Source organism: Athalia rosae, chromosome 4 (assembly GCF_917208135.1).
Source record: "Athalia rosae chromosome 4, iyAthRosa1.1, whole genome shotgun sequence".
NCBI classification, from domain to species: Eukaryota; Metazoa; Arthropoda; class Insecta; order Hymenoptera; family Athaliidae; genus Athalia; species Athalia rosae.
The window spans coordinates 3078674-3105474 of record NC_064029.1 but is presented as its reverse complement, the minus strand read 5'-3'; the positions used below and the strand labels follow the sequence as shown (position 1 = coordinate 3105474).

Here is a 26801-nt window from a genome sequence, read left to right as displayed (position 1 = left end):
TTAATAAGTCTTGAGGAGGAAATAATAGACACCACTTAAGAACCTCTCGAGAGGGTAACGACGTCTCATCCTCTTCAACAAACGAAAATCAGCTTTCACTCATATGCGGGCGTTTAATGAATTTATGACGCTTTGGGTTGTTTATTCTTACTACTTATTAGCCTTCGTTAGGTTTAACGTCTGATACAGCTTTACCGGTTGTGTTTTCTGTTTGCGCCGTTCATTAACATTTTCAACCCCCCGCCTCGTATCAAATATACATACATACACGCTAGTCGGTTCCACGCAGATGGTCGAACGGATTAACGTTATTTTTCACCGCCCACGTTAATCCATCTCCAAGGGATATCTGTAACGACATCCACTTTACATCGAAGTTACGAGACGCTTTGATTTCGACGCTAAAATGATAGCGTACGATAACTGCAATTTTTCCGGAGTCTCGATATGCGGTGCGCGGTAGAAAACATTACAGTTTGCCCCTTTTTTCCAGCCACTCAGCCCCCGCCATGCGCGTGTAAGGGTGGAAAGTCGTCCTAGACGTCCGTGCCGGCAGTCAATGGCTGACATCTTATTCCGTGCGAGTCGAGAAGAGGGGAAAAGGGACAAATCCTGTGATTTATATCCCCGCAGGAGACTGCGGCGTCTCCACCGGGCGCAGGTGCATCCTTTGAATCCTTAAAAAGTCTGGCGGTAAGATAAGCGGTAGATAACTTGGAGTTTTCGTATAATTTTCTGTCCGAAAGCAGCAGCTACATAGCCGTTATACGGACTTCCCTTCCTTTCCGAGGGTTTCGACACCGGGATTACCTTCTTCCATATTAATTATCGTACGTGACAAAGGATACCGAACAAACGAAGCAAAGTTTTCCGAACATTACACCTCTGCGGAGGAGATTCGATCCGATTGTTTTATTTTTTTTCAAACATATCTTGGAGAAGTGCGGCTCGCAACTCGCAAAACTTCTAAAGCGGAGTATAATCAGCCCGTTTCGGCAGCGTCGTGCGCGGCATCGGTTTCATTTTTCAGGTCTCTCATTATTCTCGAATACTCGAAGGTCTGAGCAGTCCCTTGAAAATACAGCTGCTGGTGTTCCGCGGTGCCTCGTGTACACGGCGATGCTCCGCAGCGATCGTCGCCGGTGTTAATGGAGAAGAACGGGGTATAAAGAGGGATAAAGAGGGAGAGCGGGAACCGCAAAAATAGTTCGCAAAAAGCAAACAGCCGTGGGGCAGGACGCCGAGTTATAAGCTCGATTTCGTGCAGAACTCGCGGGTCGAGCTGCGGAACGCAAGTGGGTGTGGAAAAATGCAGATTTGCCAGATACCGAGGGACGCCACACGGACCGCGATACACGGGTAGCGACGCGGCGGTATCGGGACCTCGGCATCTTTGGAGCGAATCGCCGTGCGAGAGAATCTCGAAGAATAAGAGAGGCAGGCTGCCCGAGCGTAAGACACGAGAGCGTCCCGTGCAGGAAAGAGGCATGCAAAACCAAGAGCAGAAAGATCTTTCTCGCCGCGTGTGTTAACCAGCGGTGTCGACGCCGCGCTAACGCAACGACGGACGTTGTACGTTATTTTAAGGGGAAATTTTTTAGGTAACTTTCAGGAGGTTCCTCGGAGTTTTTCTCGACTTATGCGACGAGGTCCTTTTTTCAGTTTTGCCACGTCGAGCGGTTGGGGTGGAAGCTGGAGATTTTTGAGAGTTGCGGGGGATGATCGTCCGCGTCGAAAGCGAGCGGTAACGTTTTTTGAGGTAACGTTGCGACGCCCTTGGTGCTCGCGCGAAACTTGTCACGAAATAAAGTACCTTCCTTGGGCAAAGGCCGAAGACAAGGCAGAACAAGAACAGCACGTGGCCGGGACATCAGACATTCAAAATGGCGGTGGTGCGACCAACCGTGGATGTCGACAGGATGAGATCTCTCTTTCATCCAGTTGTGATACTCCTACATCTCCGCAAACATGCGCAACTGCCGAACGAATGACATGATACGGTTGACACCGTTTCCGCACCTATGAAAAAATTTATTCTCTATCTATCTTGAAAATCCTAGTACTCCAGATAATGTTTTGATCTCAGGAGTTCGAATTCACGAACTAAATTGATCCATCTGTGAAATTGATCGAGTTATCGCCAATTTTTCACTTTTTGGAGCGGAAAAATTGAGATATCTCGATGGAAAAAATTCGTAGCTCAATTTGACCAACGGATTCGTGTTCCTGAGGTCAAAATACGTGAGAAAAATGTCATTCGATCGATTTTAACAATATGTACTTCATTTGGGGGCTCAAAAATTGAAAAAATCCAAAGGGGTACCCCTTGAAATTTTTGTCGATTTTGGACCAAAAAATTTTTTTTTATTTTATATGCTATTCCTATGTATTTCGACCTCAGGAATCCAAATCTGGAAGTCAAATTGATCTATCTGTAAAATTGATCGAGTAATCGCCAATTTTTCACTTTTTGGAGCAAAAAAATGGCGATATCTCGATGGGAAAAAATCGTAGCTGAATTTGGCTTTCAGATTCGTGTTCCTGAGGTCAAAATACATAAGAAAAGTGCCATACGATCAATTTTAAAAAATAAAAATTTTTGGCCAAAATTTGAGATTTTTCCAAGGGGTACCCCTTACGATTTTTTCAAATTTTGACCAAAAATTTTTATTTTTTAAAATCGATCGTATGGCACTTTTCTTATGTATTTTGACCTCAGGAACACGAATCCGGAAGCCAAATTGAGCTACGATTTTTTCCCTTCGAGATATCTTCAAATTTGTACCAAAAAATGCGAAAAAATGAGGATAACTCGGTCATTTTTTAAGATAGATCAATTTTTCTCCTAGATTCGAATTCTTGAGCTCAAATTACATTAAGATAGACTATAAAATCAATTTTTTATTTTCGACCCCAAAAAGCTGAAAATTGGCGATAACTCGGTCAATTTTAGAGATAGGTCAATTTTTCTTGCAGATTCGGATTCCTGAGGTAAAAATACGTCAGAAAAGTGTAATACAATCGATTTTTAAACTACTTTACTTTTGGCCCAAAAATCGTTTTTTTTTTTTTTGCTTCTCAAGGGTAATCTCACATATAATCAGCTCAGGAATCCAAATCTGAAAGCCAAAATCATCTACTCATGCAATCGATCGAGTAATCATCAATTATTCGCTGTTGGGGGCAGAAAAATTATAAGACATATCGATTGGTTTTAGTCGTAGACCCACTTTGATTCATCGCAATCCATGCATGGGTCGAAATATTCGAATTTCTCAATTCAGCAGCAAACCCGAGCTTACAACTGGAGTCAGGTAGCCACGGGCGCGCGGTTTGTTGTGGTGCGTCACCTCTGCTCAGCCCCGAAGGTGACGACTCACAACAAAGCGCTACGCTGCTGGCTACGCTATCTACGGACCGATGGACATATAAATCACGAACAGTTTCGAAACTTATCAAGTTGGAAAATATAATAATACACGTGCATGTGAGTCGATGAGAAATAATTCCGTCACGTAGTCTCGTTGCTCTATAGATATCTTCTTTCACATATTTAAAAAAACTCGCACACCCAATATTTTCGACCTGCAATTGAAACGCTGCAGCCCGGTATTCTGGATTTTTCGACCCACTTCGGACTCTCCCAGAACACATCGCAACAATAAAAACGACGTGCAAGTAAATCCCCGCCCCGAATTATCGTGAAAACGAGGGATTACTTCCAGTAAAAATCTTCAAGAATCCACGCAGCCAGCGCTGGCCACTTCGGACCTGCATCTGCAAACGCTCGAGGTCGAAGTTATAAGCCGCTATTACCTGTAGCGATTTCAAAAGAGCGAGCCATTATTCGGAATGACATCCATTTTTCACGGGGATCATTGAGTTGTAGGGGGATCGCTGTCAACCGATGGGCGAGGAAGGACCTATAGAAAAGTAGCCGGCCGTTGGAAAAAGAAGAAGAAGAAAGAAAGAAAAAAGAAAAAAGGAAAAAAAGCAGAAGAGAACTGTCATCGATTGTGGATTTTTTCTTTGTAATCGACAATCTAAACACGCGTTTAGCCGGTGCCCGTATCCTTTCCCCGGTATTATCCGCGTTTTACGGTGTGAATTCATTGTCGAGTTTACGCCTGGTATGACGCCGGTAAAGTTTGAGCGATGATCGATTTCTTTCTTTTTTTTTTTCTTCTTTAAATTTTATACCCAGAGGCGAACGATTTATACGACAGGTTCGTTGGATCGCTCGATTACCTTTGGCGGCACGTAACGAAATTTTCTACTATTATGAAAAGCCGGGTTTAGGACCTATGCGAAACATCTTTGTGCGTCGGAAAGTTCGTTCGGTTGTGAAACGGCGAAACCCAATTCATTTCGAGTCCGCTGCGGAGCGAAGCAGCCTTCCAAACCGACGTACGCCGTGCCTCGCTCTTTTGAACCCGAAACCCGATTCATCGTCAATTTCTCAAACTACACAGAGCTAAAAGACCTCTTTGTGATTGTCTTCGGCGCACAGCTAGCTCGCCAGTCTCTTAACAACAGGACGTCCGACCAGATGGACCTAGAAATTCTCAATGGCCCGGTACAGCCTCTGCTTCATTTGTAAAGTACCGAAGAATACCTCGAACCAAAGAAGATACGGAGGGCTGTTGCGTGCCTCGAAGACAAAGAATCCCGTCCGATGAAGAATCGAAGCAGTTGGGATCCGGACACCGAGTCTCCCGCCGGAAAGAAAGCGGAGTCGCCTTCTCGAATCCGAAAACTATAGCACGTGGTCGTAATCCCAAATAAATGTGGGCTCGGTGATGCCGGACCATCAGAGTATTCGGTTTTCGAAAACACGCTGAATCTCTGGGCATTGAAAATTTGAAAAAGGTCTCGGAGGCGCTGCGCGGTGCGGCGATGTCCTTGGCGTTGAAACGTGACGCTTCGAAAGGACGTGCGTGCGGTACGTATTTCCGTAGATACAAACGAAGGCCCGTACCGTCTGTAACGTCGTAAAACAGACACGCGATATAAAAAGTTGTCGCCTACTGCCTGAGGATGAAAGACGTGATTATTTTTAACGACTGAAACGCTCCACAACCGATGCAGATGATCGCGACCGTTAGGGAGTTGTAAACCGTAAGAGCAGCAGCAGCAGCAGCTCGCCCGCCACCAGGACTCGCTCGCTTTCAACGTTTTACTGTAATTTCAGGCATCGCGGGAATAAAAGGACCTCGATTCAACGGGAAGATATTTTTATGGATTATAATCGTCACTTTTCATTGCTGCCACTGTGCCGCGCGCCGCATCGAAATACATTAACGTCGGTTCCAGGGAACGGAGAGCCGGGGCTGTAAACGACGCGAGGAATAGAACCGGGCTAACTTTTCCACATTCCCAGATCGAAGTGTTACCGAGAATCCAGAAATCGTCAGCGGTTGGCGGTCATTCGGTACGAAGAATTACGTCGATCTCCATTGGAACGAACGACGTGCAAGCGGAGGGGTCGGAAGGGACGAAGATAGTGAGTAATCGTACGACTCATTTACCGGTGAATTTCTACATCCGGTCTTTTGTTCCACACTTTCCGATCGGCGCTTTCTCACTTTATTTCACGTGTGAATCGAGTTCGCGCTTTTGTACAACTTTTTTTTTACCTTCTCCATGTTCATTTCGTTGTTACTTCAGGCCCTTCAACGGTTGCGGACATTCAACGTGGCGCGCGTGTACCTGAAAAGCTTTTCTCGACAGGAACGAACTGTTGTAATATCTGGAACAAGCGAGATGTACGAAGAATAATCTTTATTTGAAACCTCTCGCGTGGGTATATAAAAGTTTCGTGAATCGCGTCCACGCCGTCGGTCGACGACGCTTTTGAGAACTCGAAGACGCCTCGCGTGGGCAGCGGCGGCTTCGAGATGATTGAATCGCTCCCAACAATTAGACCCTGGAGAGCTAGCTCATTGTTAAGCACGTCAACGGAGACGTGGGTTCAACGTATGTCCGAAGAAAGAGCCGTCAACTTCGTACAGCTCGGAGGGCATGTTTTAAGTTTTTCATCGGTTCGATACGCGACGAGCGTATTTATAAGAAAATAATGGAAAACTCGCGGACGTTGCCGAGGTCTAGCGCACCCTGCCTTGCTCGTTCTCGTTCGCCGCGAAGAGTTACGACGACATTTACACAACGACGGGGAGGAAATGCTGAATAAAAAATTCAATCTTTCGCGCATTACGTGTGTGTCTCCCCTCGCTACGCTTATACTTCGCTCTCCTCCACGGAGACGCGCGTATCTTCTCGCTCTGCGGCGGACGAAGCTGTCATCGCGTAGATCGGGTTCGAGATTAAATCGAAGCGAGAAAAGAACGAGAAGAAGAGGGAGCAGAGAGAAGGACGCGGAGACGCGAAGGCAATCTTGCGCCCAATATAACGGAGTGACTGGTCGCTCCTAAAAAGGAGAGTCTTAAGGGCGCTAGTCCGTTATCGTCGTACGTGTGCAGCATCTACCTGTAACTCTTTCGTATTATAAATTTTACCCTATTCCCTCCTACGAAGGTGAAGGGATTGCGACGAGGCTCCGGCGTCGCGACGTCGCGTCGTCGCGACGAGACGACGTCGAAGTGTCGAGTCGAACGGAGCGTATCACCTACCTACCTTCGTACCTTCCCCGATCGTTTTTTTACCGTCGACTTCGTTTCGCCGTCCCGCTGCGGGTGGGGGGGGGAGGGCTACCGGTGTTCACCTGGTGGAAAATTGCGATTCGCACGGTTTTCCGAGGTAGCGAAACCAATCGGGTCTCATTAGTCGCGGCGCGGAGCTCTTCGCTCATCTTTGGCTCGATATTAAGCCCCGCCGCGCGATCGGCTTTGCTCCCGCAGCATCGGCGGCAGCTGGACCTCGGGATTTTTACATCGTCGAGTGTTACGTACCGCGGCAAACCCACGAGACGATGCTTCTCGGAATGACTTTGAATCGAGCGACGCGTCGTCGTTGCTGCGCGGCTTCCTTCGCGTCGTTTTCAACGGCGCTTGCGGTTAAACGGAAATCTTTTCATGTTTGCCGAACAATTTCCCTTGATTGGAGGTGTTATAAGTTACAACCTAACGACTTAATGGACGCCTCGTATAATCTCCGCTCTCCGCTCATGGGCTACTTCTTCGTGTATCGGTACCTACGCGCCGCCAAGACCCACGAAAATTTCCATCCAATTTATGGAACTAAATTTCCACCGCATCGGGTCTCCGGTCAGACTTTTGACGAGTAAAGTGTTCGACTTCCTCATCTAAGCATACATCCGACTAACGAAGCGAGATTTTCTTTATCCTAGCTACGCGTAGCTCGGGGCAATCGCGGCTGCATAATATCGCTTTTGTAAGAGCCGCGACCGACCAAACTGCCCCGTACAACTGTACGGTATACGGGCGTCCTCGCTTCGGATCTCCGAAGCCTATCCCTCGCTCCTCGATGTCGGTTGACGTCTTAATGAAGCAATCATCAAGCCCCGAACGTTCCGTGGCAGGTAGGTACGCGGAACGTACCCAGTATACCTATACCGAGCCGCTGGACCATCGGAAAAGAAAGACGCGGGGCCTCTTTTTTCCTTACATTAACTGCTGGATCAGGTATATAAAGCACTACCTGGCATTGAAAGGCGTCGACCGGGGCGTGTCGACTCGGCAACTTCTCGAGCGGGCTCCGTGTAGAAACTTGGAACAACGCAACGGGCATGTAACCCGTAGCTTTCGTAAGTACAAAACTTGCGCCGATGATATAGGTATACACACCGACTCGTTCGCAATCGAGAAAGACCTACGAGATAGATATCTCCTTCGAATTCACCGCTTCCCGTAGACAAAGAAACTTACAACAATTTTACTAAAAAATACGCCACAGATAACGCAACGTTTCGTTGCTACCGTAACTGTAATTGGACCGACAAAAGATAGGGGAGGATAAAGGGTCATAACCGTATCGTATCCGCACGTCGCCCATTAATTTCATTAATTAGCATCGTCTCGACGACGACCGGAGGCGCGCGGGTTAGCGCGTTGTTAATTAACATTAGACTAAATAGACGTACATTTTTACCGTTTCTTAGCTGTTACTCGATATACGACTCTCTCGATATTCGCCCCCGACCGAGAGCACTTTTCCAATTGGCCGGCTGATCGTTGCCTCCGGACTCACGGGCGTATATCCATCTCGCGTGTTGCTACTACTCGACGACTCCGCTCCGATTATTTTTAATATCGAAACCAGTCGCGGGTTTCGCGTAATTTCTTCCGACCACCTTGCGCGGGTAGACCGCACCCAATAGCTACTATTTTCCACCATCGCGTAAACATCCTGGCTCTTCTTCCGCAATGAATTCTTCATCCGAATCATCGCAACGGAACTTAACGTTACACCTACGGAAATGACCTCGTACTTCTCTTATTTCTCCTCCCCGTCTCTCACTGACCAAAAATTGACCGTATCATTATCCGACCACGTATAATACGTCTAGCAACGGGCAAAAGAAAGCGTACCGAAATTACACCGTGTCCCGCAACCTCAACGGGGGATCGGAAGATCAATTTTTTTTTTTCCGATCACGGTCAATTTTTCCATCGAGAGATGGAAACGGAGTGCGCTCACAGCTGTGACTCTCGAGATGTTTTTTTTAGTTTTTTTTTATTCGTATTCCTTGCCTCCTTCGATTCGGTTTTTTGGATATATATTTTTTTTTTTTTTTTTCTTTTCATCCAGCGCACATGAGACGCGTTGCGAGTGAAGTTATACGTATAGAAGGCACGCTTTTATGTCTCAATTATACTTAGAGATTTCAGATAGAAGATTTATGGGCCGAAATTACAGCGTTGCTATGCAAATTGCAGCTTCCTATAATCACACGGTCGACGGTGGTACCTAATATACCCTTCGGTTGCAGAAGAAATCGATATCCTACAACGGTCTAAGTACGATCGAAAATCTCGTCTATTATTCCGACTGGGATGACCTCGCCTCTTATTTCGGTCCCTCCGAGAATAATATCGAACCGACGTGTATTAAATATGATTCGGAATCGACCTCTCTTTTTAGAATCTTCGTAGCCAGATGTGCGTACCCGGTACATGAAACCAGGTGAAGCGGGTTTAGATAATGATCGTTGATTTTTTAAAACTTCGAACGCTCGGTCGAACACCGTTTGGTGGGATTAAATCTTGCCACGGAGAAAAAAATGAGACGAAACCGACTACGATCCGCGGTCTACAACGATTCTACCGGACACGGCGCGGACAAATAGAAAATATGTTGATTCTACGAAAAAATTGTATTTACTCGACGAGTCTCGAAAGCAACGCGGGTTCCAAATCGAGGCGATCGTTTCATCTGATTTTTTCCACCGTTTTGTGCGACTAAGGAGAAAATTAATGCATCACGCTGTACAACACAAATCGCTCATATCTTTCGATTATCTACCTTGAACGATCATCGACCGTACGGAGCAACTCAATTTCTTTCCCACATTTATTCTACATCGCGGTTAAACTTGTACGCGGTACGTACGGTATTTGTAAAAGAAGGCTAGAAACTCGATTGCGACGAAGCGCAAACTTGTTCCACGTCTCCGTAATTCCACTTTCAGAATATATTTGCTCGCTGGCCGCTGCACTCTGTGCGCAGGGCGATAGGAAAAGAGAGGAAACAAGAGTCGGAGAAACATGGCGTTCTGATCTATACGCGAAGAGAGAGAGAGAGAAAACGAAACGAAAAAAGCAAAAGCAAAACCAAAACGAAAAGAAGAAAAAAAACAAAAAAACAAAAAAAAAAAAACACACCGCAATAAAAGGAAGAAAGACGAAGGATATCGTGCACCCATACAGGGTACATACGTATCGGAGGCATTCGCGGCTTTTATTTCGTCGAAGGGGTCTTGAGTCAGTTGAGCGCCTCTAAGTGTGTCCGTTGAACACCTTTGGAGGAACACGGTCCTCGCCACAGGGGTCCTTATAGGATGGTCGTTGGCTCCCGTCGCAGATGGGGTTCGCTACGGGAGACCTGGACCAGAATCCTTCCAGGAAACGCAGGAGTTCAATCGGTTATCTTTGTTTCACTCCTGACGTAAATTGCTGGGAGCAGAAAAATAAAAAAAAAAATAAAGAAAAACAATCCCAAAAGGAGCGCAAACGAGCTCAAGTGGCAACGCGTCGTTACCTCTCGATCCATAATTAGTACAACCGAGTCGAGACCGACGCAAAGACAATTAAATAATTAAAAGAAAAAAAAGAAAAAAAAAAAAAAAAAAACGACAACTCCAACGTCGATCGTATATATACCTCCGATCCGGCGATCCCGCGTTAAAACGATCGTTAAACGATCTCGATAACCAATTAGCGAAGAACCGTCCGCAACTTTCGCTGCAGTTAGCACAACAATCGCCCTTCTCGCAACGATATATTACAGGCGAGCGGACACGCGTGTACACGCGGTTTCTCCGCACACGCACTTGCGTACCGGGTCGGTGTGGTAAATGGTAATTGTATGTAATTACTCGATCGGTGTATATAACAGCTTATACGCGCTTTACGCATGATCCTCGCACGTCGGTTATAGGCGAACACGTACGGCAGGCAGTTCGATCGAGCTGCACATATTTCTCAATCCTCTTTCCTTTCGCAGCCAGTAAAGGCATGACGTCGACATCGGGCGTTATAACGTCGCATGACACCAAAGTTTAATCGTCTCATTATGTGAGGCCGTTCTCCCGTATACCGCGGCCAATTATACGCCCAGATCAGAAGTACAATTCTCACAATCGATCGACACGAACGATCGGCGTTACATCCGTTTACTCTTCTTTTACCCCATTTTTCGATATCTCGCGGATCCTGCAGCGAAGAATCCCATCCGGTCACCGAGACACATTTCAAGAACCCTCGATAAGAAACTCGTACTCCGGAAGTTACCGTTGATTCGTAGGGAGCATCGGTAAGTGGACATCCGTCATCTATAATTGACACGTGCCACGATCGGTGATTAGTGTACGCGAACGTTGAATAAAATTATCCCGCTTGCATCACGGTGTATATGTATAAGGTCGAACGTTGAGCGTGACGTACGTAATTCGACTTTCGGTAGTTTCGGAGCATACGGCGAAACCGTGAGCCCCGCGACTCGACAATTCGTTGGGTAAATAAGAATTTTTCCTCTTGAATAATGCAGCTCGAGTATCGCGTGGTAAGAAAGGTGCTTATCCGAGAGCTGGGAAGTAAAAGGGACGTCGCTGCTGCCGGAGACTGCGTTATTAAAAATTCAAGCTCACGCGTCCGCATGCCTCATTTGAATCGCTTAGCAAATCGGAGCACGCCAATCGTAACTCCGAGCATCTCACAGATTGATTTATCGCCGTACATACGCCGGGGGGGGAGGGAGGGCCATCGAGACGCGCATCGCAAGTGGTAGACGATCGGTGTCACCGAGTGTGTTTTATAAGTTACGTCCGCGGACGTCCAGATTATTCTACGTCTCGACGCAGCTGACGGGAGACTTCGGGGAAAACTAGGAACGTGTCGTTATATGTTCACGCAATCGAGAGTCCAACGAAACGGACGAAGTACCGTCAAAATAGATTGTACGAAGTGAGAAAAACGAAGCAATTTCATTTCGTCGTAGGGAAGTTTAGTTTTTTTTTTCCCTCCCCATACCTATTTGTACGGCGTTTATCGCAACGAGACGTCGACGATCGGAAATTCGATAGGCACTTCGGCGGATACGATTGGGATTCGCCCGAAACGATGTAGATTGCGAGTGTCCGTCCGATGGGATCGACGAATCTCGGGATCTCCGCGGCGTGGAAGAACGGGGATACAAATGAGGGTGATCGTCGCGATATCGGATGATTCGGGATATCTCATCATCTGATCACGCGTATCGGTACAGGGGGGTGAATGATATCGTCGGATTATAATCGTCGCGACATTTTTCATCCCTCCGAATTTACGTGCCGTAACTACTCCCCGCTATCGGATCGGTAAATGCGTTACTTTTCACCGCTCGCGTATTACCCCGCGCTTCGACGAAAGTGCCTTTTTTTCTTCTTCGCTTCCCCTTTACTTTTTAAATTCCCGAAATCGTCGCAATCGTAACCGTCGATAACCGGGATAACCCGTACGAATTTCCCGTACCTGGAAAAAGTCAAGTCGTCGAAAATTGCGGGCAAACAAAAACGACGAAAGGAAAAAATATAACCGCCGTTATGCGCTGTTATATCCGTTTAGTAGGAGATCAGCTATTTGCAGATCGGCTGAATATTTTTGAGAATGATGTTTGACCGTTGGCTTTGGGGTGTATACCACCTATATGCGCGTGCCGCGGTTTGCTTAGGACACCTTTGCGTTTTCTTTTTCTTTTTTTTTTTTTTTGTTTTTTTTTTCTAGCCTCCCTCCTTTTCTCCTTCTCCTACTCCTCCTCCTCTTCGTCGACCCTGTCTTCTCGGTTCCACACACACGTCTCTATACTCGTTCTTCTTTCATCTGGTGTAAGATGAGGTTCGTTTCGCTTCAGCTTCGTCGGGTTGGGTCTGAGCCCGGGCCCGGGCCTGGCCCTGGGACCATTGTCCTGCCGAAGGCTCGAGCTCCCTACCAAAAAGAGATAGAAGAGTCCCTTTTAAGCGATTCTCAACCTGGCAAGGGTCACCAGACTTTCGGTCGACCCGATTTTTCCCCATTTTGAACGCTCGCCCGAGAACTCTCGAACATTTTCGTTTATTTATCCCTTTTTCCATCCCGTTTCTTCCCCTTTTTTCTTTTTCTCTTTTTCTCCCGTTTTTTTTTTCTTTTTCTCTTTCTTTTCCGAGGCGTATTGGACACGCTCTGAGTTCTTCACACTTGTACGCTCCGGGTCCTCCGCCATACATTATCCTATCGTATCGTATCTCTTCGTCGTAACTTGATACCAAACGAAATAAAACACGTGACGCCTTGACTCCGTTAGAGATGCGATCGAGAAGAAGAGATTCGAGTAAAGGGACGGTGTGTGAGCGACCGATACGCTGCTCGGAGGCTCTCCACGCAATCTCTCGATATCGAGAGAGATTCCCCCGAACTCTCGCGCCGAGTACATCGCGAAAATAAAACGGAAAGACACCGGGACACTTTATGATAACGCGACGGAAGCCTGGAATCGAAGTTAAAGAGGATAATATCCTACCGATTATCATAATCAAAACGAAAACTGATCCTTTGCGAACAACTTCCTCATTTCAACGTCTTAGGAGGAGTTTTTTTTTTTTTTTGCACTCGTATGATTTTGTTATTCTCCTCGAGGTTGCCTGAATAACTGTCATATATACGAATGTACGTTTACGAACGACGGAACGTGCGGTTGAATAGTTTTAAACGATCGTATGACCGAAACGAATGTTTCACCTCCACTCGCCTCGAAGTTGTAGGTACAAAATAACGCTTACAATTTTTCAATCAGCTAGCCGTTGGATTTGAATCCTGGAGGCGTGAAACTGGGAAAGTGCCAAATCGTATAATATACCTGTGGCGAACGCACGTACGCCTGAGATGATGTTGCGATTTAAGGTCGTATCATTTTTTCGAGACGATAAAAACGAAGAGTCCGAGGACAGGTGGCGGTAACTCGATACGGTGACGAAACGAAATTGCGGTTATTATACAATATTCTCGTTTTTTTTTCTCTTTTCTTTTCTTTCTTTTCTCTTTTCTACACGCGCCAAATTAATTACTTTCGGCGGATCCTCCGTGGCGGGGATAAATTATTCTTCACTCTCTACTACAAAACGGGCGTGCATCGTTCGGTACACCTCATCTCAACCAGTGTCAACGGACCCGAGTCTTCCACGAGGTCCGGATGACGTTTCGAAATAACTTTCACGAAGCGGGTGGTTCCGCTTGTACCGGTATACCGCGACACGCGACGTAAAAAAATATCCGGAGTCGAAGACGAACCGACGAAATTGGGAAACAATTCCGTTCGTTCGTCGGATCGGCGGGACTCGCAACGACGCGAGTTACGTGCCAACCGCCGCTAGTGTTGCGTAACGAAAAATCGGTGGCCACGCGAATTTGCGAAGTTGTGTACATGCTCGCGCGTAGGGCAGGAGATGTTCGAAAAATACAGCTGAGAACCCCGGGTGCCCCGTTCCCTCGAAAAGAGGAGGGAAATAGGGGAGGGGGAGGGGGGGGAGGGAGGACGAGGGGAGAGACCTACGTCCAAAGGCAAAGAGGCGGGTGGGCTCAGGGCCCGAGCGCTGGTATCTCAATCAGGCAAGGGCCACAGGTTGGGGCCCGTGGACTCCTGCGGGCGGGACGGCCAGGGACGAAGAGGAGGAGGAGGAGGAGGAGGACGAGGAGTACGAGGAGACCTCGACTCGAGGCCCGACATCAACTCACAACTCAATCTAGTCCGTCAGAGTACGCGGTGGAGTACGCACGCGAGATTTTTCTCCGCAGATCGCACCCGGTCGCCGCCCACCCCGTTAAATAGTATTCAGGCGACGTTCAGGCGGGGACTATTTCGAATTCTCCCGCGTTCTTCGCCTTCGACGTTCGAACGCCCTCGGAAAAAAACATTCGAATATTTGGGAACGCGACGAAAGCCGAGAGTTTCGCGGCTATTTTTTCCGACGTTTGAAAATTCCCGCATCGCCCGAGGCGCGGGGAAACTCCGCGGATCGTCGAACACCGCCGGATTCGATGCGACGATTTTGAAAGAAACCACACGTAGCTGGGGGTAAAAAGTGATTTGTGTAAAATTTGTGACAGTGTCCGAGAAGGGAACGATGTGATAGCGAACACTAGAAAGAATATAAACCGAGGTGAGAATTTTTCCGACGGAAAACTTTGAATTAGAAATTTTTCTTTTCCTGGAACGATTTCGCTCGAGTATCGAGGCTGATTATCGAGCGATACGTCGCATCTTCGAATCAACCGATCCTCGTACGTTCGTATGCAATAATAATGGTTGTTTAATTAGGCAGGTCATTCAATGAACTTTCGTGTGCGATTACGTTCGCCTTTGTGGCTCTACACGTCTCCTGTCTTCGGGTCGGGCCCACGCGAGTTTACCTAATTAACTATACAGGGGATTAGTTACGATGTTCGAGGATGGTTTATTCAACCGGTGAACGGAGTGATGACCGTGACCGCTAATGAATGACAGTTGAGATCGAGCGAGCGGCAAAGCTGTCCGCGATGAGGGAATCTGGAAAGAAATTTGAAAATAACTCAATCGAAACAACTCCGAAAATCACGTTACGATCATATTCAGGGAACAATCGAGTCCCGTTCATCGATCACGGAGATGCGGAGGACAATCCTTCGGACGGATAACGTCAAAGCATCGATCAATAGCGCGCCACCCGATCGATCCGCATATAATTTCTCAATCGACGATTCCGTTCCGGGGTGAACGTAGATTTATTATAATTCAATTGAACGAACGTCCTCGTGATATTCTCGCGGAAACGACATCCGATCGGCTCGTTCAATTCGTATTCAGAATCGGTATTTCTCGCGTCACCTGGCCGCAGCATCAACGGACGCGGTGCCAGCTGACGACGCCTCAACTGGTATACGCGTACTCGTTGATTCGGCTCATTCGCAGCCGGGTATTGTCTTTTATTGTGATTTCAGCTGACGAGGCCAAACGACGCAATTCACCGTTTTCCCAGAACACGCTGAGAAGATGTATAGAAATTTTTTTTATTTACAAGCAGAGTATTTATACGATAGTTATAATGCCTATAGTGTACGTATACGACGTAACGCCGTAATTCTCTTCGGAGTTACAAGACGGTCCATTACGAAACCGGATCTCGCTTCAGCGTGCATCCATCCGTTCACATTTCGAACGCGTTTATCGTTTAGCTTTGTGTATTCACGTACACCACTGTACGCAACACTACGAGTTACGTACGTAGCACACGCGGGTGCGCTACGTGGGTAGCGGTGTAACCCGACGATACCCCAAGGGCTGAACGCTGAGAAATACGAAACTCTTCCGGATTACCCGCACCGATAAAAAGAAAAACAGATAAGGGGAATAACAATGCGTAAGAATGACGACATTAAAACGTCGGAAGATAGGCGGTGCGATCGTTCGAGACATTCCCATGATACGTTGATCGCCGATGGAGCGATGGAATTGTCGAAAAACCGCGGACTCGTGCGACGAAGAGGCGACGGTAGGCGCGAGAGGCGACGAACGAACCAAGAATAAGACGAACTAGGTACGGCGAAAGAGAAGTTGCCCGCGGTGTCCGCGGGCTCGTTAGCGTTAGCAACGGGCGAGAATCGAGATAAATTTATGTGTTCCAGTGCTAATGAACTTGATCCACATCTCCGACCGTATACCCTCCGATGTACGATGTGTGTACGTCTACATCCACCATCGGCGAGTCGCCTCCGAGAGAGGAGCTCCGTAAACTCCGTGACTCGTGACTCGCGACTCGTGACTCGCGACTCGTGACCGCGACGTTTCCTTCTGGTGACAGTCGAGCGAAGACCCCTGGTTAAGACGTAAAACTCGCCGAATCGCGGCCTCCCGCGCGAGGGACACGCGTCTCGGGTACACACACGCGTACACACGGGGTGGACGGACGATAGTTCCTGGATGCGTCAAAGCGGATGGGAACGGCGATCGTCGTTTACCTGCCTCATGCATAAATGCAGCTCGCCACACTCGTCTCTTCTCATTTCAAATATCACCTGGATGCACCGTTCGGAGTGCACCGTGATATTATTGGCGTAGCTCGAGATATATTCTCGATGAGATACATGAGTCGGAGTGCTCGCCGCGGCTACGGTTTCAACGCTATTGCCCGATTTCCCTTCACCCGGACTCATGACCGAGCCAGGCGATACGGAGTTAGACCAAGTAGCGGCGGTAATGCGGTAGCAGCTGCTACGCGGATGCAGATAAGCTTCGGTACCGTACGGTTGCTCTGCCTCTTTAAGGAATCCCTTTTTTCTTTCGTGTTGTTCTACGCGCCGATGATCCGCTCGAGGAGAGCCGCTTCTTCTTCTTCTTCTCCCTCTTCTTCCTCTTCTTCTTCTTCTTCTTCTTCCGTTTATCTACCGGCGAGCCGGGCTACGTAGCAAAAGCATCAAGAGTGCAGGAGTACGGGGGCCCTCTCCAACTTACGCCACGACGGGTACTTTGTCCGAGTACGTAATAAACCCCGCGTATCTGTCTTTCGGAGTCGTTCTTTGAATCCCCCTTGGCGTGGGCGCGAGCGATACCGTCCGAATTCCGTGGTGAAGTGACGCGATGAAAAAGGGAGTAAACGAAGCGAAGAATAGCTGTCTTGAAAAAGCCACTCGCGGTCGTTCCCCGCATCCAAGATTCAATCCGAACGCGGATATGTCCGCCCACGCGATTCGTGTTTACCTTTGCTTCGCTCCGTTTTCTACGCGAGCGTTTCTGCGTATACGTACAACGAGTATAACTGCATGCGGATAACTGGTTCCTGCAGAATATTACCGGTGAATTGCGCGAGTTTTCGAATAAAAATTTATCCCTTCGTTACTTTTCACCTCGATTCGTTCGATCCCCCCCAGCGAAGGGGGATAATCAAACTTTGTCATCGCCGCGACACTATTTCTTATAACCGCGGGCGCGCCCGCGTACTCCAACGAATCCGTCGAGAGCCCGGCGAACGTCATCGAATCCATTACCCGCCTCAATGAATAAGTAAGACCCCGCGGACAACTGCTGTACGGACCGCGAACCTCGATACATACAAACCGGCGCAACGAAAAAGTAAACCGACAACAAACGATCGCTGCTACCCGAACGGAGCCACCTACCGCTACGGCACGTGTAGAAATTCAATCCAATCGGACGACCGGTTTAATGTACGTACAGCTGTGGGGGATCGAATATAACAATGCGATCATCGGTCGTCAATTATCATACAGCGGAGAGACAATTAAAGACGTAAACATCATCTGTAGGGATAAACTCAGCGCAGCGTCCACCCTCGAGCGATCCTCGACGCGATCCGATTCCCTCCCTGAATGGCGAAAGACGTTCGTTTCTCGCCCTCGGATTCCGATTCGAGAATTACAATGTTTCGTTTTTTTCATCGATTTCGGTATTACACTTCCTCCGTATCGTCGAACTCCCCGGCTGCTCCGGGGATCGAGGTTTTCGACGTACCGCACGAGTTCTGATACATTAATCCTTCGCGGCGACTCCGAGACACGGCGCCATATGTTTTTAATAATAAATCCCGAAGTCTCGCGAGGCTGGTGGGCATTTGGCCGCCTTTTCCTCTCTCGAAATCGTACCGCTTCCCAGCCGGCACAGGAGGATACGCCGCTGCGCCAGTTGAGCCTAGATTAGGCCCATGGCGTGACTAGAGATAAAATCCTTTGGGGCAACGAGATCGAAGAAAATAAAACCAACGCGTCGAGGGATGAGAACCGGGAGGGTCTAAACCAAGAAGAAGTATTTTTTGCATCAGATTCTATCGCGGAACGTGTACGATTCGGAGAGATGATTTTCTGTCACATAAAATTGCGAATATGGTACGGCCGTGTACACCTATAAACGTGAGGAACGTAGTGCAGATTTTTTTTGGGTATGGAATTCTCGACGAATAACCGGGTTAAAAGCAGGCCTTCCGAACGACCTTGCGGACCATTATACGCACAATGACGGACCGCTGCAGACGTACAAATCCCTCGGTAACGTACCGATGTAAACGTGGCGTGTAAGTGTACGAGGATTCTCGGTAACACATGCATCTATCACCAACGGCGGAGGCTTTGCGGTATCTTACATGATTAATATTTCCTCCTATAAATAGTCATAACGCGCCTGGCGGGGATCAAAGCGAGAATGCGCGGAAATTTGAACGAGTGGTGAGACAACGTCGTCTTTGTTCTTCAGCCGTCTGGACGTTCGTCCGTGAAGAACGTCCTAAGAGAGATGAAAACGTGCGGGGTTTTTTTTTTTACGGGCCTTTCCGCAACGAAATGAGCAGAACTCGTCGGTGATACGACGACGACGATTCAGATGACTGTCCGAGGAACGGCGCGGATCGCCGTGGAGTCGGTCGTTTATCAGGGAGAACGTCTCCCGTAAACTCTCTTCGTTCGCTCCGAGGACTGTATTTAATGGGGTTTGTTCTAACCGATGTGACTCGAAAAACCATCGAAACTTTCAAACAAACATAGTTCGAGACGAACGGAGCGGAGAAAGAAGCGAGGAAGCCGATAAAAATGTAGACGAAATTTGTCAGGTGCACCGCGGCGTGCGAGGGAAGGGAAGGGAAGGGGAGGGGAGGAGGGGTACAACGTCCCGTTCTGGCCACGTGCCAGTCGAAGACGTACGTCGTCTGCACGCGTCGTCGGAGCCCGGGGATCTGCCCGCTCGGTAGGTTTCGAGGGTGCCGGTGTGTAGCGGCGGCGGAGTCGTCGGCGATGCGTCTGAGTGGTCGGCAAGACAAACAGACGAACGGAACGATTTGTTTGCCTCCCAATGAGATTCATCACCGCACGAGTAGTTAGCGGAGTAGCTAATTCCTCCTTCCGACGTGGTTCTGCCGGTGCACCACCTCGTCCCGCACCGCCGCCACCGCCACCGCCACCTCCCTTCGCCCCCTACCCTGCAGAGCTAATATTTACACGCCACCGCTAACGACTACCTCAAATATTGTAAAACACTCGAGGCCCGTACACTCGAGGACTCGAGAACCCGTCACCCGAGGGTATTCCGACGTCGTTAGACGATCGCGTTACCGAGAAATATTTCAATTTCGCCCGAGCGAATGTCATCGGCGACGTCGTCGATCCCTCGAATTGGGGCAGAGCCGGTGAAATTACATCTGAAATGCTACCGTTCCACGCTGGTAACGGGCCCACTCCGGTCCGGGCCGGAGCTTAGGGGCCCTTAACGAACGAAACTACGCGGTGTTGAGAAACTTCTCGGGGTTTTGTGGGCCTCAAAAGCCCCCGGATCGAGCCACGGGGACGGCTGCACAGACGTGGCAACGAGGGACAGATGGTCGGCTCCAAAGTTTCCAGTGATCTCCAACTCGCCTCCGCCGCACCTTCTTCTTCTACCGATCCTCTACGCGTTCTAACGCACTGCCACCACCGCCGCCGCCGCCGCCGCCGAGAGACTTACACAATTTCCTCGTTAGCTCGACCGCTCAAGGAACAAATCCTCCCAACGGGACGAAACGAGAGCAAAACGGAGTAAAAATAATATGGTCCGGTCCTGTCTGACCGCGTAGCGCGCTCCGGAGGTAAAAAGGGGGGTTTTTTGGCTCACCATGTGGTCCGTCAGACACGTGGCTAAGCCGGAATAAAAGTCGTCGTATCTCGCGTCCGTACCGCAGACTTCGTACAAAGAGTGTCTAGACTGTGAACAGAGAACACCTGACTTATCGTCGGTGGGAAGTTTGCCTGGTCAGAAGAAATTTACACCACTTTCATCTCATATTTTGCCAGAGGATCCAACGTTGGATCGTTAATCCGTAGCATAGATTCACCGTTGAACACTCGAGCTAACGAAATTACTCTTTCTTATAATGTCGAGGGGACAGCAACGAGCAATTTAACTTCGTCTGGCCAGAAATCGAGTATACGTCGTACGGTCGTTATTCCCTGACGTTCATAAACTGATGGACTTCGTTGAGAAAACTGAGTGATACGTAGATTGATGGTGGTAAAATCTTGATTGATTTCCTCATCGTAAATAACCGAAAGCGATATTGCGTAACGACAATCCGAGGATATGACGATGCAGTAGTACATCGACGTATGGAATCTTATACGAGATACCCGGTCGCTGAGATGAGCGCTCGAATCGTATACCTGTGTACCACGATATTTCTATATTGCCTCGAATTTATTCAACCTTTCATAAATAACGTTTCTCGTTTCGATCGTTACGAATCTCTCCTGGGGTCGCCTCGTACCGCTGAGGCGCGTCTCGCGTCAGCTGATTGTATTCACGATATTTCTAACGTCGACGTATTTTTTAAACTCAATATTATCACCTCCGCGTCAAAAACGAATTCTGTTGAAGAATATGAAATAATTACAACCCCTGACCCTCGTACGGTATAGTTATATGCGTACAACCGCGTGTCACACACGCTCTCGTGTATAATATTCGACTGAGAAACGAACCCACGAAAGATCTACGAGGGTTATTCGAATTTTCGACATCATTCAAAGCCCTGACAACAAAGGTTTCTCTCCGATTCGCTCTCTCTCTCTCTCTCTCTTTCTCTCTCTCTCTTCGCCCAGACTCCCAACCGTTTCCGAAGCCTCCCTTCTATTCGTGGATGACGTATTTTTAGCGTTCAACTTTCAAGTGCCCCGGTGCTTTCCGAGCCCGTGTCGAGGGAGATTCTCTCTCCGTGTGGCTAACATTATCGGCAGCTATGCGGAAAAATTCGTAACAACCGTCGAATGCGAAATCACAATCCTCGGAGAAGCGAAATTTCACTCCGTACTCGTTTGCCTAGCTGCCAATCGTTACAGTTTTATAAACGAACGTCGGAAGTTTCGCACCTGCGGCACAAATTGCCCTCGATTGCTTTTTGGCTTTTGTCCTCTCTCTCCGTACTGCCGAGGCAGAACGCGAGAGAGATTACATCTGCGTAGGATCTGTTGTGCAGCGATTGAGTACGCGACGACCCGGATCAATTTGCAGATGTAGTTACAGCCGTTGGAGCGAATTCCGTAATCAACGCTCGAGCGAAAGAGATGCGTGGAACGACGCGTGGCCCACGTTTCAAGATCAAACGTAATAAGTAAACGATGATCCTTGATACAATTATCGCAACGACGACTAACGAGAATCAGAGTCAAAACTTTTGCGGAGTGATAAATGTACGTCGACTGCTCGTCACGTCGTATGTGACCTAGAATTTCGATTAGACCGAGTGACACGAGAGGAATCTCCATTTGTTTCGACAGAGATTATCGTGTGCGCTTTTTTGAGATAATGGGGTGGCGGCGGCGTAACATTCAGCCACTGGTATCACGGAACGATATGAATTCGCAAAAATTCCAATCGCGTCACACGACGTCGTCGACGTATTCACTTGTAATATTACGGACTAAAAAAATGGTGCGCTAGATAAAATGGGGGGCGGGGGAAGGGGGGGACACCCCCGTTTGGCCCATCGAGAAACCGTGTTTTATCGTGAATCGAGGTTGACATCGTGCCGCGAAACACGTAGCTATACTCAAACTCCCGTTTATATACGAATACGCTAATCTTTACGTACGACACACTCGATACACGCATTCGCCGTTCAACGTTCAGTACGGGGTTCTCGTTACAGTTCATTCGTTTCAAAGCTCCGGATCGTCGGAATCTTGCGCACCGATTTATTCCTGACATCCTCCTCTTCGACTTGATTTTACAGGATATGTCTCGTACCGTGGCAAGGCTGGACACCGCCCTGGCTTCGTTGATATTATTGGCACTCTGTACAACCTGCACATTTGCCGCCATGAGTTGCGTAGACGCGAATCTGAGGTGCGCGTACAGATCCGGTTGCGGAATGGCCCTTCAACAGTACCTGACCAAGTGCTCATCCGACCTACAAGGGGACGCCGTTCGAGTTTGCCCCGAGTCCTGTCTCCACGCCCTGATCGCCCTGACCAGTACGGACGAGGGCAAGGAATTGATGACGGTGAGGCGATGATCTTCCGTAAAATCGGCTTCGATCAGACGAATTCGGTAGCGACGAGTCCGCACCGTTCGGTATCTAAAATTTTGCCATTCCGTTTTATTTCACAGTGCGAATGCGCGACCGACGAGCACCTTTGCATCCAGTCCAAGCAGAGGGTGGAAGTCTGCAGGCCGTCGGTCATGACCGTTATGAACAACACCAGGGTATCCTGTAGGATAGCTACCGGGATATGCGGCGCCGATGCCCTTTGTTCAACCGCTCTTGAATACTACAACGGTTTCTGCCGCAGCATGTTTCACGGGAGAAAATGCACCTACAGGTATTGAAACCGCGGCGCGGATTCGCCGATTCGCCCCCGTACGAAACACGGAGATGGTAAAAACTTTGGTGACAAACTGGATGCGAACTTTTCCTTGTTATTTTCAGGTGTCGCAATTCCATCAACATTCTCAGACGTCAGGAGAAGGCGGCCAAGTTGAACACGTGCATTTGCGACGGTGCCGAGGATTACGATTGCAAGGGAATTCATCGTAACATGAACCGGCTCTGCTTCGGTAAAATTCATCACGATTATCACGAGACGACGAAGATCATCAATGATCCGAGATCGGACGAGATACAGAGGAATAATAACGCGTACAGTCGGGGCGCCGGCGTCACGACACTGGTTCGCCGGACAACGCTGACCTTGACGTCGACCTTCCTGCTGGCTCAGCTCGCCAGATAATAAGGTGACTTTCAAGCCCTTTTTACCGTTCAAGTACGTTTCGAACGTTCGTCTGCTCAACCCCTCCTATAAATTCGTAGTCTCACTTTTATTTGTTTACGACGGAATTATTTTACCGATCTGCGGATCCCGCGGGTCGCCCTCCGAGACGTTTTACGGTTCGTTTTAACGACCCCCCCGATAATCCGCGCGGTGCGAGCGTCGCGGCAGCTATTCCCTCTTCGGAAAATATATTCATCATAGCAGCAAAGCTCGGAGTGAAAGTGAAATTCGGGTCCTCCTACACCGAGAATAGACGCCGCGTGTCTTTGTGCGTTTCCTAGCCCGCGGTAGAGGGATCAGGGCGGAAAGGGTTGTCTCGTAAATACCGCCGCACGGTGAACGGAGAATGAAAGATTTTTTCGTCGAGTGTTTCAACGGATTCGCAGCTCCGGAGTGCCACGAAGTTCAAACCTCCGGCGACCCGTGTATAAAACGGTTTCGAGCGTTTGTACGTTATATGGCATCGTACGCACACGTGTAAAGAATAACGTCATCGCGCGGGGACATTTCGAATGTCGTAAATACACAGTCGGACGTAGACCTGTAATACCACGGCCGCAGATCACAAGAGCGAGCGACATAAATCAACCCTGCGCAGATCTACGGATTAAAAACGCTGCGGAGATGGACAAGCGACGCGGCCGCAGCCGTAACAATACGTTTGCATTAGATGCATGTACGTACGACGCGTGGGTGTATAGGTAAATATGTATACCGTTGCAACGTCGGGCGTAAGAGTATACGGATTCGTCGCGGTGTGGGCGGAAAGTAGCTTCTGGATTTTCTCGACGAAATCGCACCTCACACGGAGCCGTAAAAGTATAGACCTCGAGCGACAGGAAAACGCGGCGCGTTTTCAACTTCCTGTTCGTATTTTGGCCGCGGTTACACCAGCTATAATACTCCTTCTCTAATTCGTTCTTTCCGGTTAAGACACCTGCTACCGGATTAGAATGAGCGTTCGCCCGGCTTTTTTTCTATTTTCGTTTTTTCGGTCTCGCACATACGAGGGTAGACTGATCATCTTCCCTCTAATAAAAGGACGCGAAATGTGTACCCCTGCCTACGACCTGTGCGGGCTCGCCTTTTTTCACTTCTCTGGCCATTACTCTAGCCGAGACTGCACACACGCGTCACTGCTGACGCGAAATTAACGTAGATTTCTGTGCGGAAAAATCATCCACCTTTTTGCCTCGCGATCAGAAACAGGTGTTCGTACAAAAGTCTCGCCGTTCTAGCTGTAGGAAAGCGATGTGGACTACCACCGTTTTGGCAAAGTCGTCGGACGGCCTGCCCTTTGCTTTGTAATCGGTCGAAAGTTTTTTCCAACTCTGACCAGAAGTAGATAATATCACATACGTATCAATTTTTAGTATCTACATCGTCTGTACAATCGCCCGGAGAATTCCGCGTGTAAGAAAAGAGCTCGAGCATCGGCCGAAGTCCGAGAAATTTATTCAGAGGCCTTTCGCCTCCGACATTCGAGTCATACTTAAAATATAACTTTGTTCTCGAACAAGCTCGATATGCCGTCTCGGTGTTCCTCTAGTCGCGGTGTTAACTCGCCTCAGCCCTGCTGGATCCCCTTTTTCGTGGGTGGATGCGTCGGTGAAGGAGCAAAAAAAGAGCTCGAGTCGAGAGCGAAAACGGAGCGTCGAAAAGTCGCGCGAATCGCATCGCGGTATAAGAACCGTAAGTTTCATACTTACACGCTGTGCGTATACGCCCGCGGTGACAGAGCTTTGCGAATGTAATTTGGACTTTTTCGTTACGTACAGGTATACTCCTGCGTACGGTATGAGTTACTCTTGCACGGTTGTTGGCGGGGTAGTCGGAGCGCAAAACATTCTCTTCTACCGCATTACGTGGACCATCCAGCGCTCGCTCGGGCAGCGACTCCATTCTCTTTCACGAAACGCGCCGTGCCGAATTTTACGTCCCATGGATAATCCGTTAATTTCGATGATACCGACGTAGCATATACTTATTCCGAGAGCGAGACACATTCCTCATGTTCGTAGGAATGGCTCGGTCAATGTGCGCCGACACTCGGCATTCTCTATTTTCTGTTGATCAATTCGATCGGCGATCTTCGCGGATCTTTCGACGGATACACCGACGTTGATCGGTTTTGGGATTTCGATATTGACTGGGAGTATTTTTTTTTTTTTCTTTTTTCGTGTGTTTCAGACGGTCGAGACGCAGCAGGACGACTTTTCAAACAGTATTCCGCGAGTGAAGACCAAAGACTCAAAAGATTACCAGTTAGTGCGTTTGGCGAGGTGAAGGGAGGAAACCCAAAACCTTGTCGTCGGGTGTTTAGAGGAGGAATAGTATACGATAAAGCTACGAATGATTATTTTTAAATATACGTACCTATACAGAAAAGGAAAACGGTTGAACAAAGACATAAATGGTCCATATGGTCCTTACCTCCATCTTCAAAGGATCTTCCAGGCGTCCGCGAATACAACGAAACTTTATAAATAGAACAAAAAGGCTCCAGGCACAAATAGGGCAGAATTTTTCTATACTGTAAATTAATGAGTGTATCATAGAGTTTTAAATAATTATTATAACTTAATTTATATCAAGTGACTTAGTGAGTGAGAGAGCTTGTGTATGTAAATAGATAAAATTAGAATTACGCGTCGTAAATAATAGCGATAATGCAATTGCTGATCGAAAGTGTTTGAAAAAATTGAAGTTTAAAAATCCGTCGAAACCGATATCCACTTTTTTTTACCTACATCGTCGAATTCACACATCTTCGAAACATCATCCGGATGAATGACCCTCGAAATTGCCCCTATCGGACGATCTTCAGCGGTTTAATCATTAATGAACGATATCTGATTTCATCCGAACGGACTGTGGCAACTATACATAATACGCAAAAGAGATATGTAAAGTATTTAAGTGAAATAAAAAATAATTTTTGCCAAATTTTCCTCATCGTAATCTCGATTAATCCGCCATCGTGAAATTTACTGGACATTACGCTCGGTAACGTTGAAGATTGAGAAATTCGAAGATTTGTTATTGTTGTTGTAAGTGGTGATCTGGTCTCTAAGAACCCGGGAGCACACTGAGTAAGAATTTCGTGTATACGGGGATCTACCCTGCGCTTGAATCGGCCACACACGTCGGTCTCAACCGTTTGGCTGCCGTCTCGAGGCATCGCGGCGTCGCCCTGGGCGCGATCGAAGCCTCGGTTCCTGAAACTTGGTTGTTCCAGTTTTGAACGGGACATTAGAGTAAATTAGGCAGCCGGGTTTAAGCTAAAATATCCTCGGTAGTTTCGCTACCGAGGATATCAAATTTTCGTCCCTATTTTTCTTGTTAGTTTTCAGCAAGAACGGATGAGGGACCGTCGTA

General features: G+C 48.1%; 1 protein-coding gene across 4 annotated transcripts; it reads left to right on the top strand.

Annotated features, from left to right (window-relative positions):
* Nucleotides 1-530: 530 nt before the first annotated feature.
* On the top strand, nt 531-26370 carry LOC105690255 (growth arrest-specific protein 1-like). Of its 4 annotated transcripts, XM_048654093.1 has the most exons (6): nt 531-661; nt 5314-5503; nt 22385-22654; nt 22762-22973; nt 23081-23385; nt 25614-26370. In XM_048654093.1, exons 3-5 carry the CDS (start codon nt 22388-22390, stop codon nt 23379-23381), a joined length of 780 nt encoding a protein of 259 aa, XP_048510050.1. In that variant the 5' UTR covers nt 531-661; nt 5314-5503; nt 22385-22387; the 3' UTR covers nt 23382-23385; nt 25614-26370. The 4 variants fall into 4 exon arrangements, with proteins under 4 accessions (XP_048510050.1, XP_048510051.1, XP_012263320.1 ...); XM_048654094.1 differs by lacking the exons at nt 531-661; nt 5314-5503 and adding an exon at nt 10804-10950; XM_012407897.3 differs by lacking the exons at nt 531-661; nt 5314-5503 and adding an exon at nt 14329-14806.
* The last annotated feature ends 431 nt before the right edge of the window (nt 26371-26801 follow it).

Bases quoted from the DNA above. Each gene is read 5' to 3' on its own strand.
- LOC105690255 (XM_048654092.1), top strand. The intron at 22,655-22,761 runs GTGAGGCGATGA...TTTATTTCACAG, and splicing joins AGGGCAAGGAATTGATGACG to TGCGAATGCGCGACCGACGA. The intron at 22,974-23,080 runs GTATTGAAACCG...TGTTATTTTCAG, and splicing joins GGGAGAAAATGCACCTACAG to GTGTCGCAATTCCATCAACA.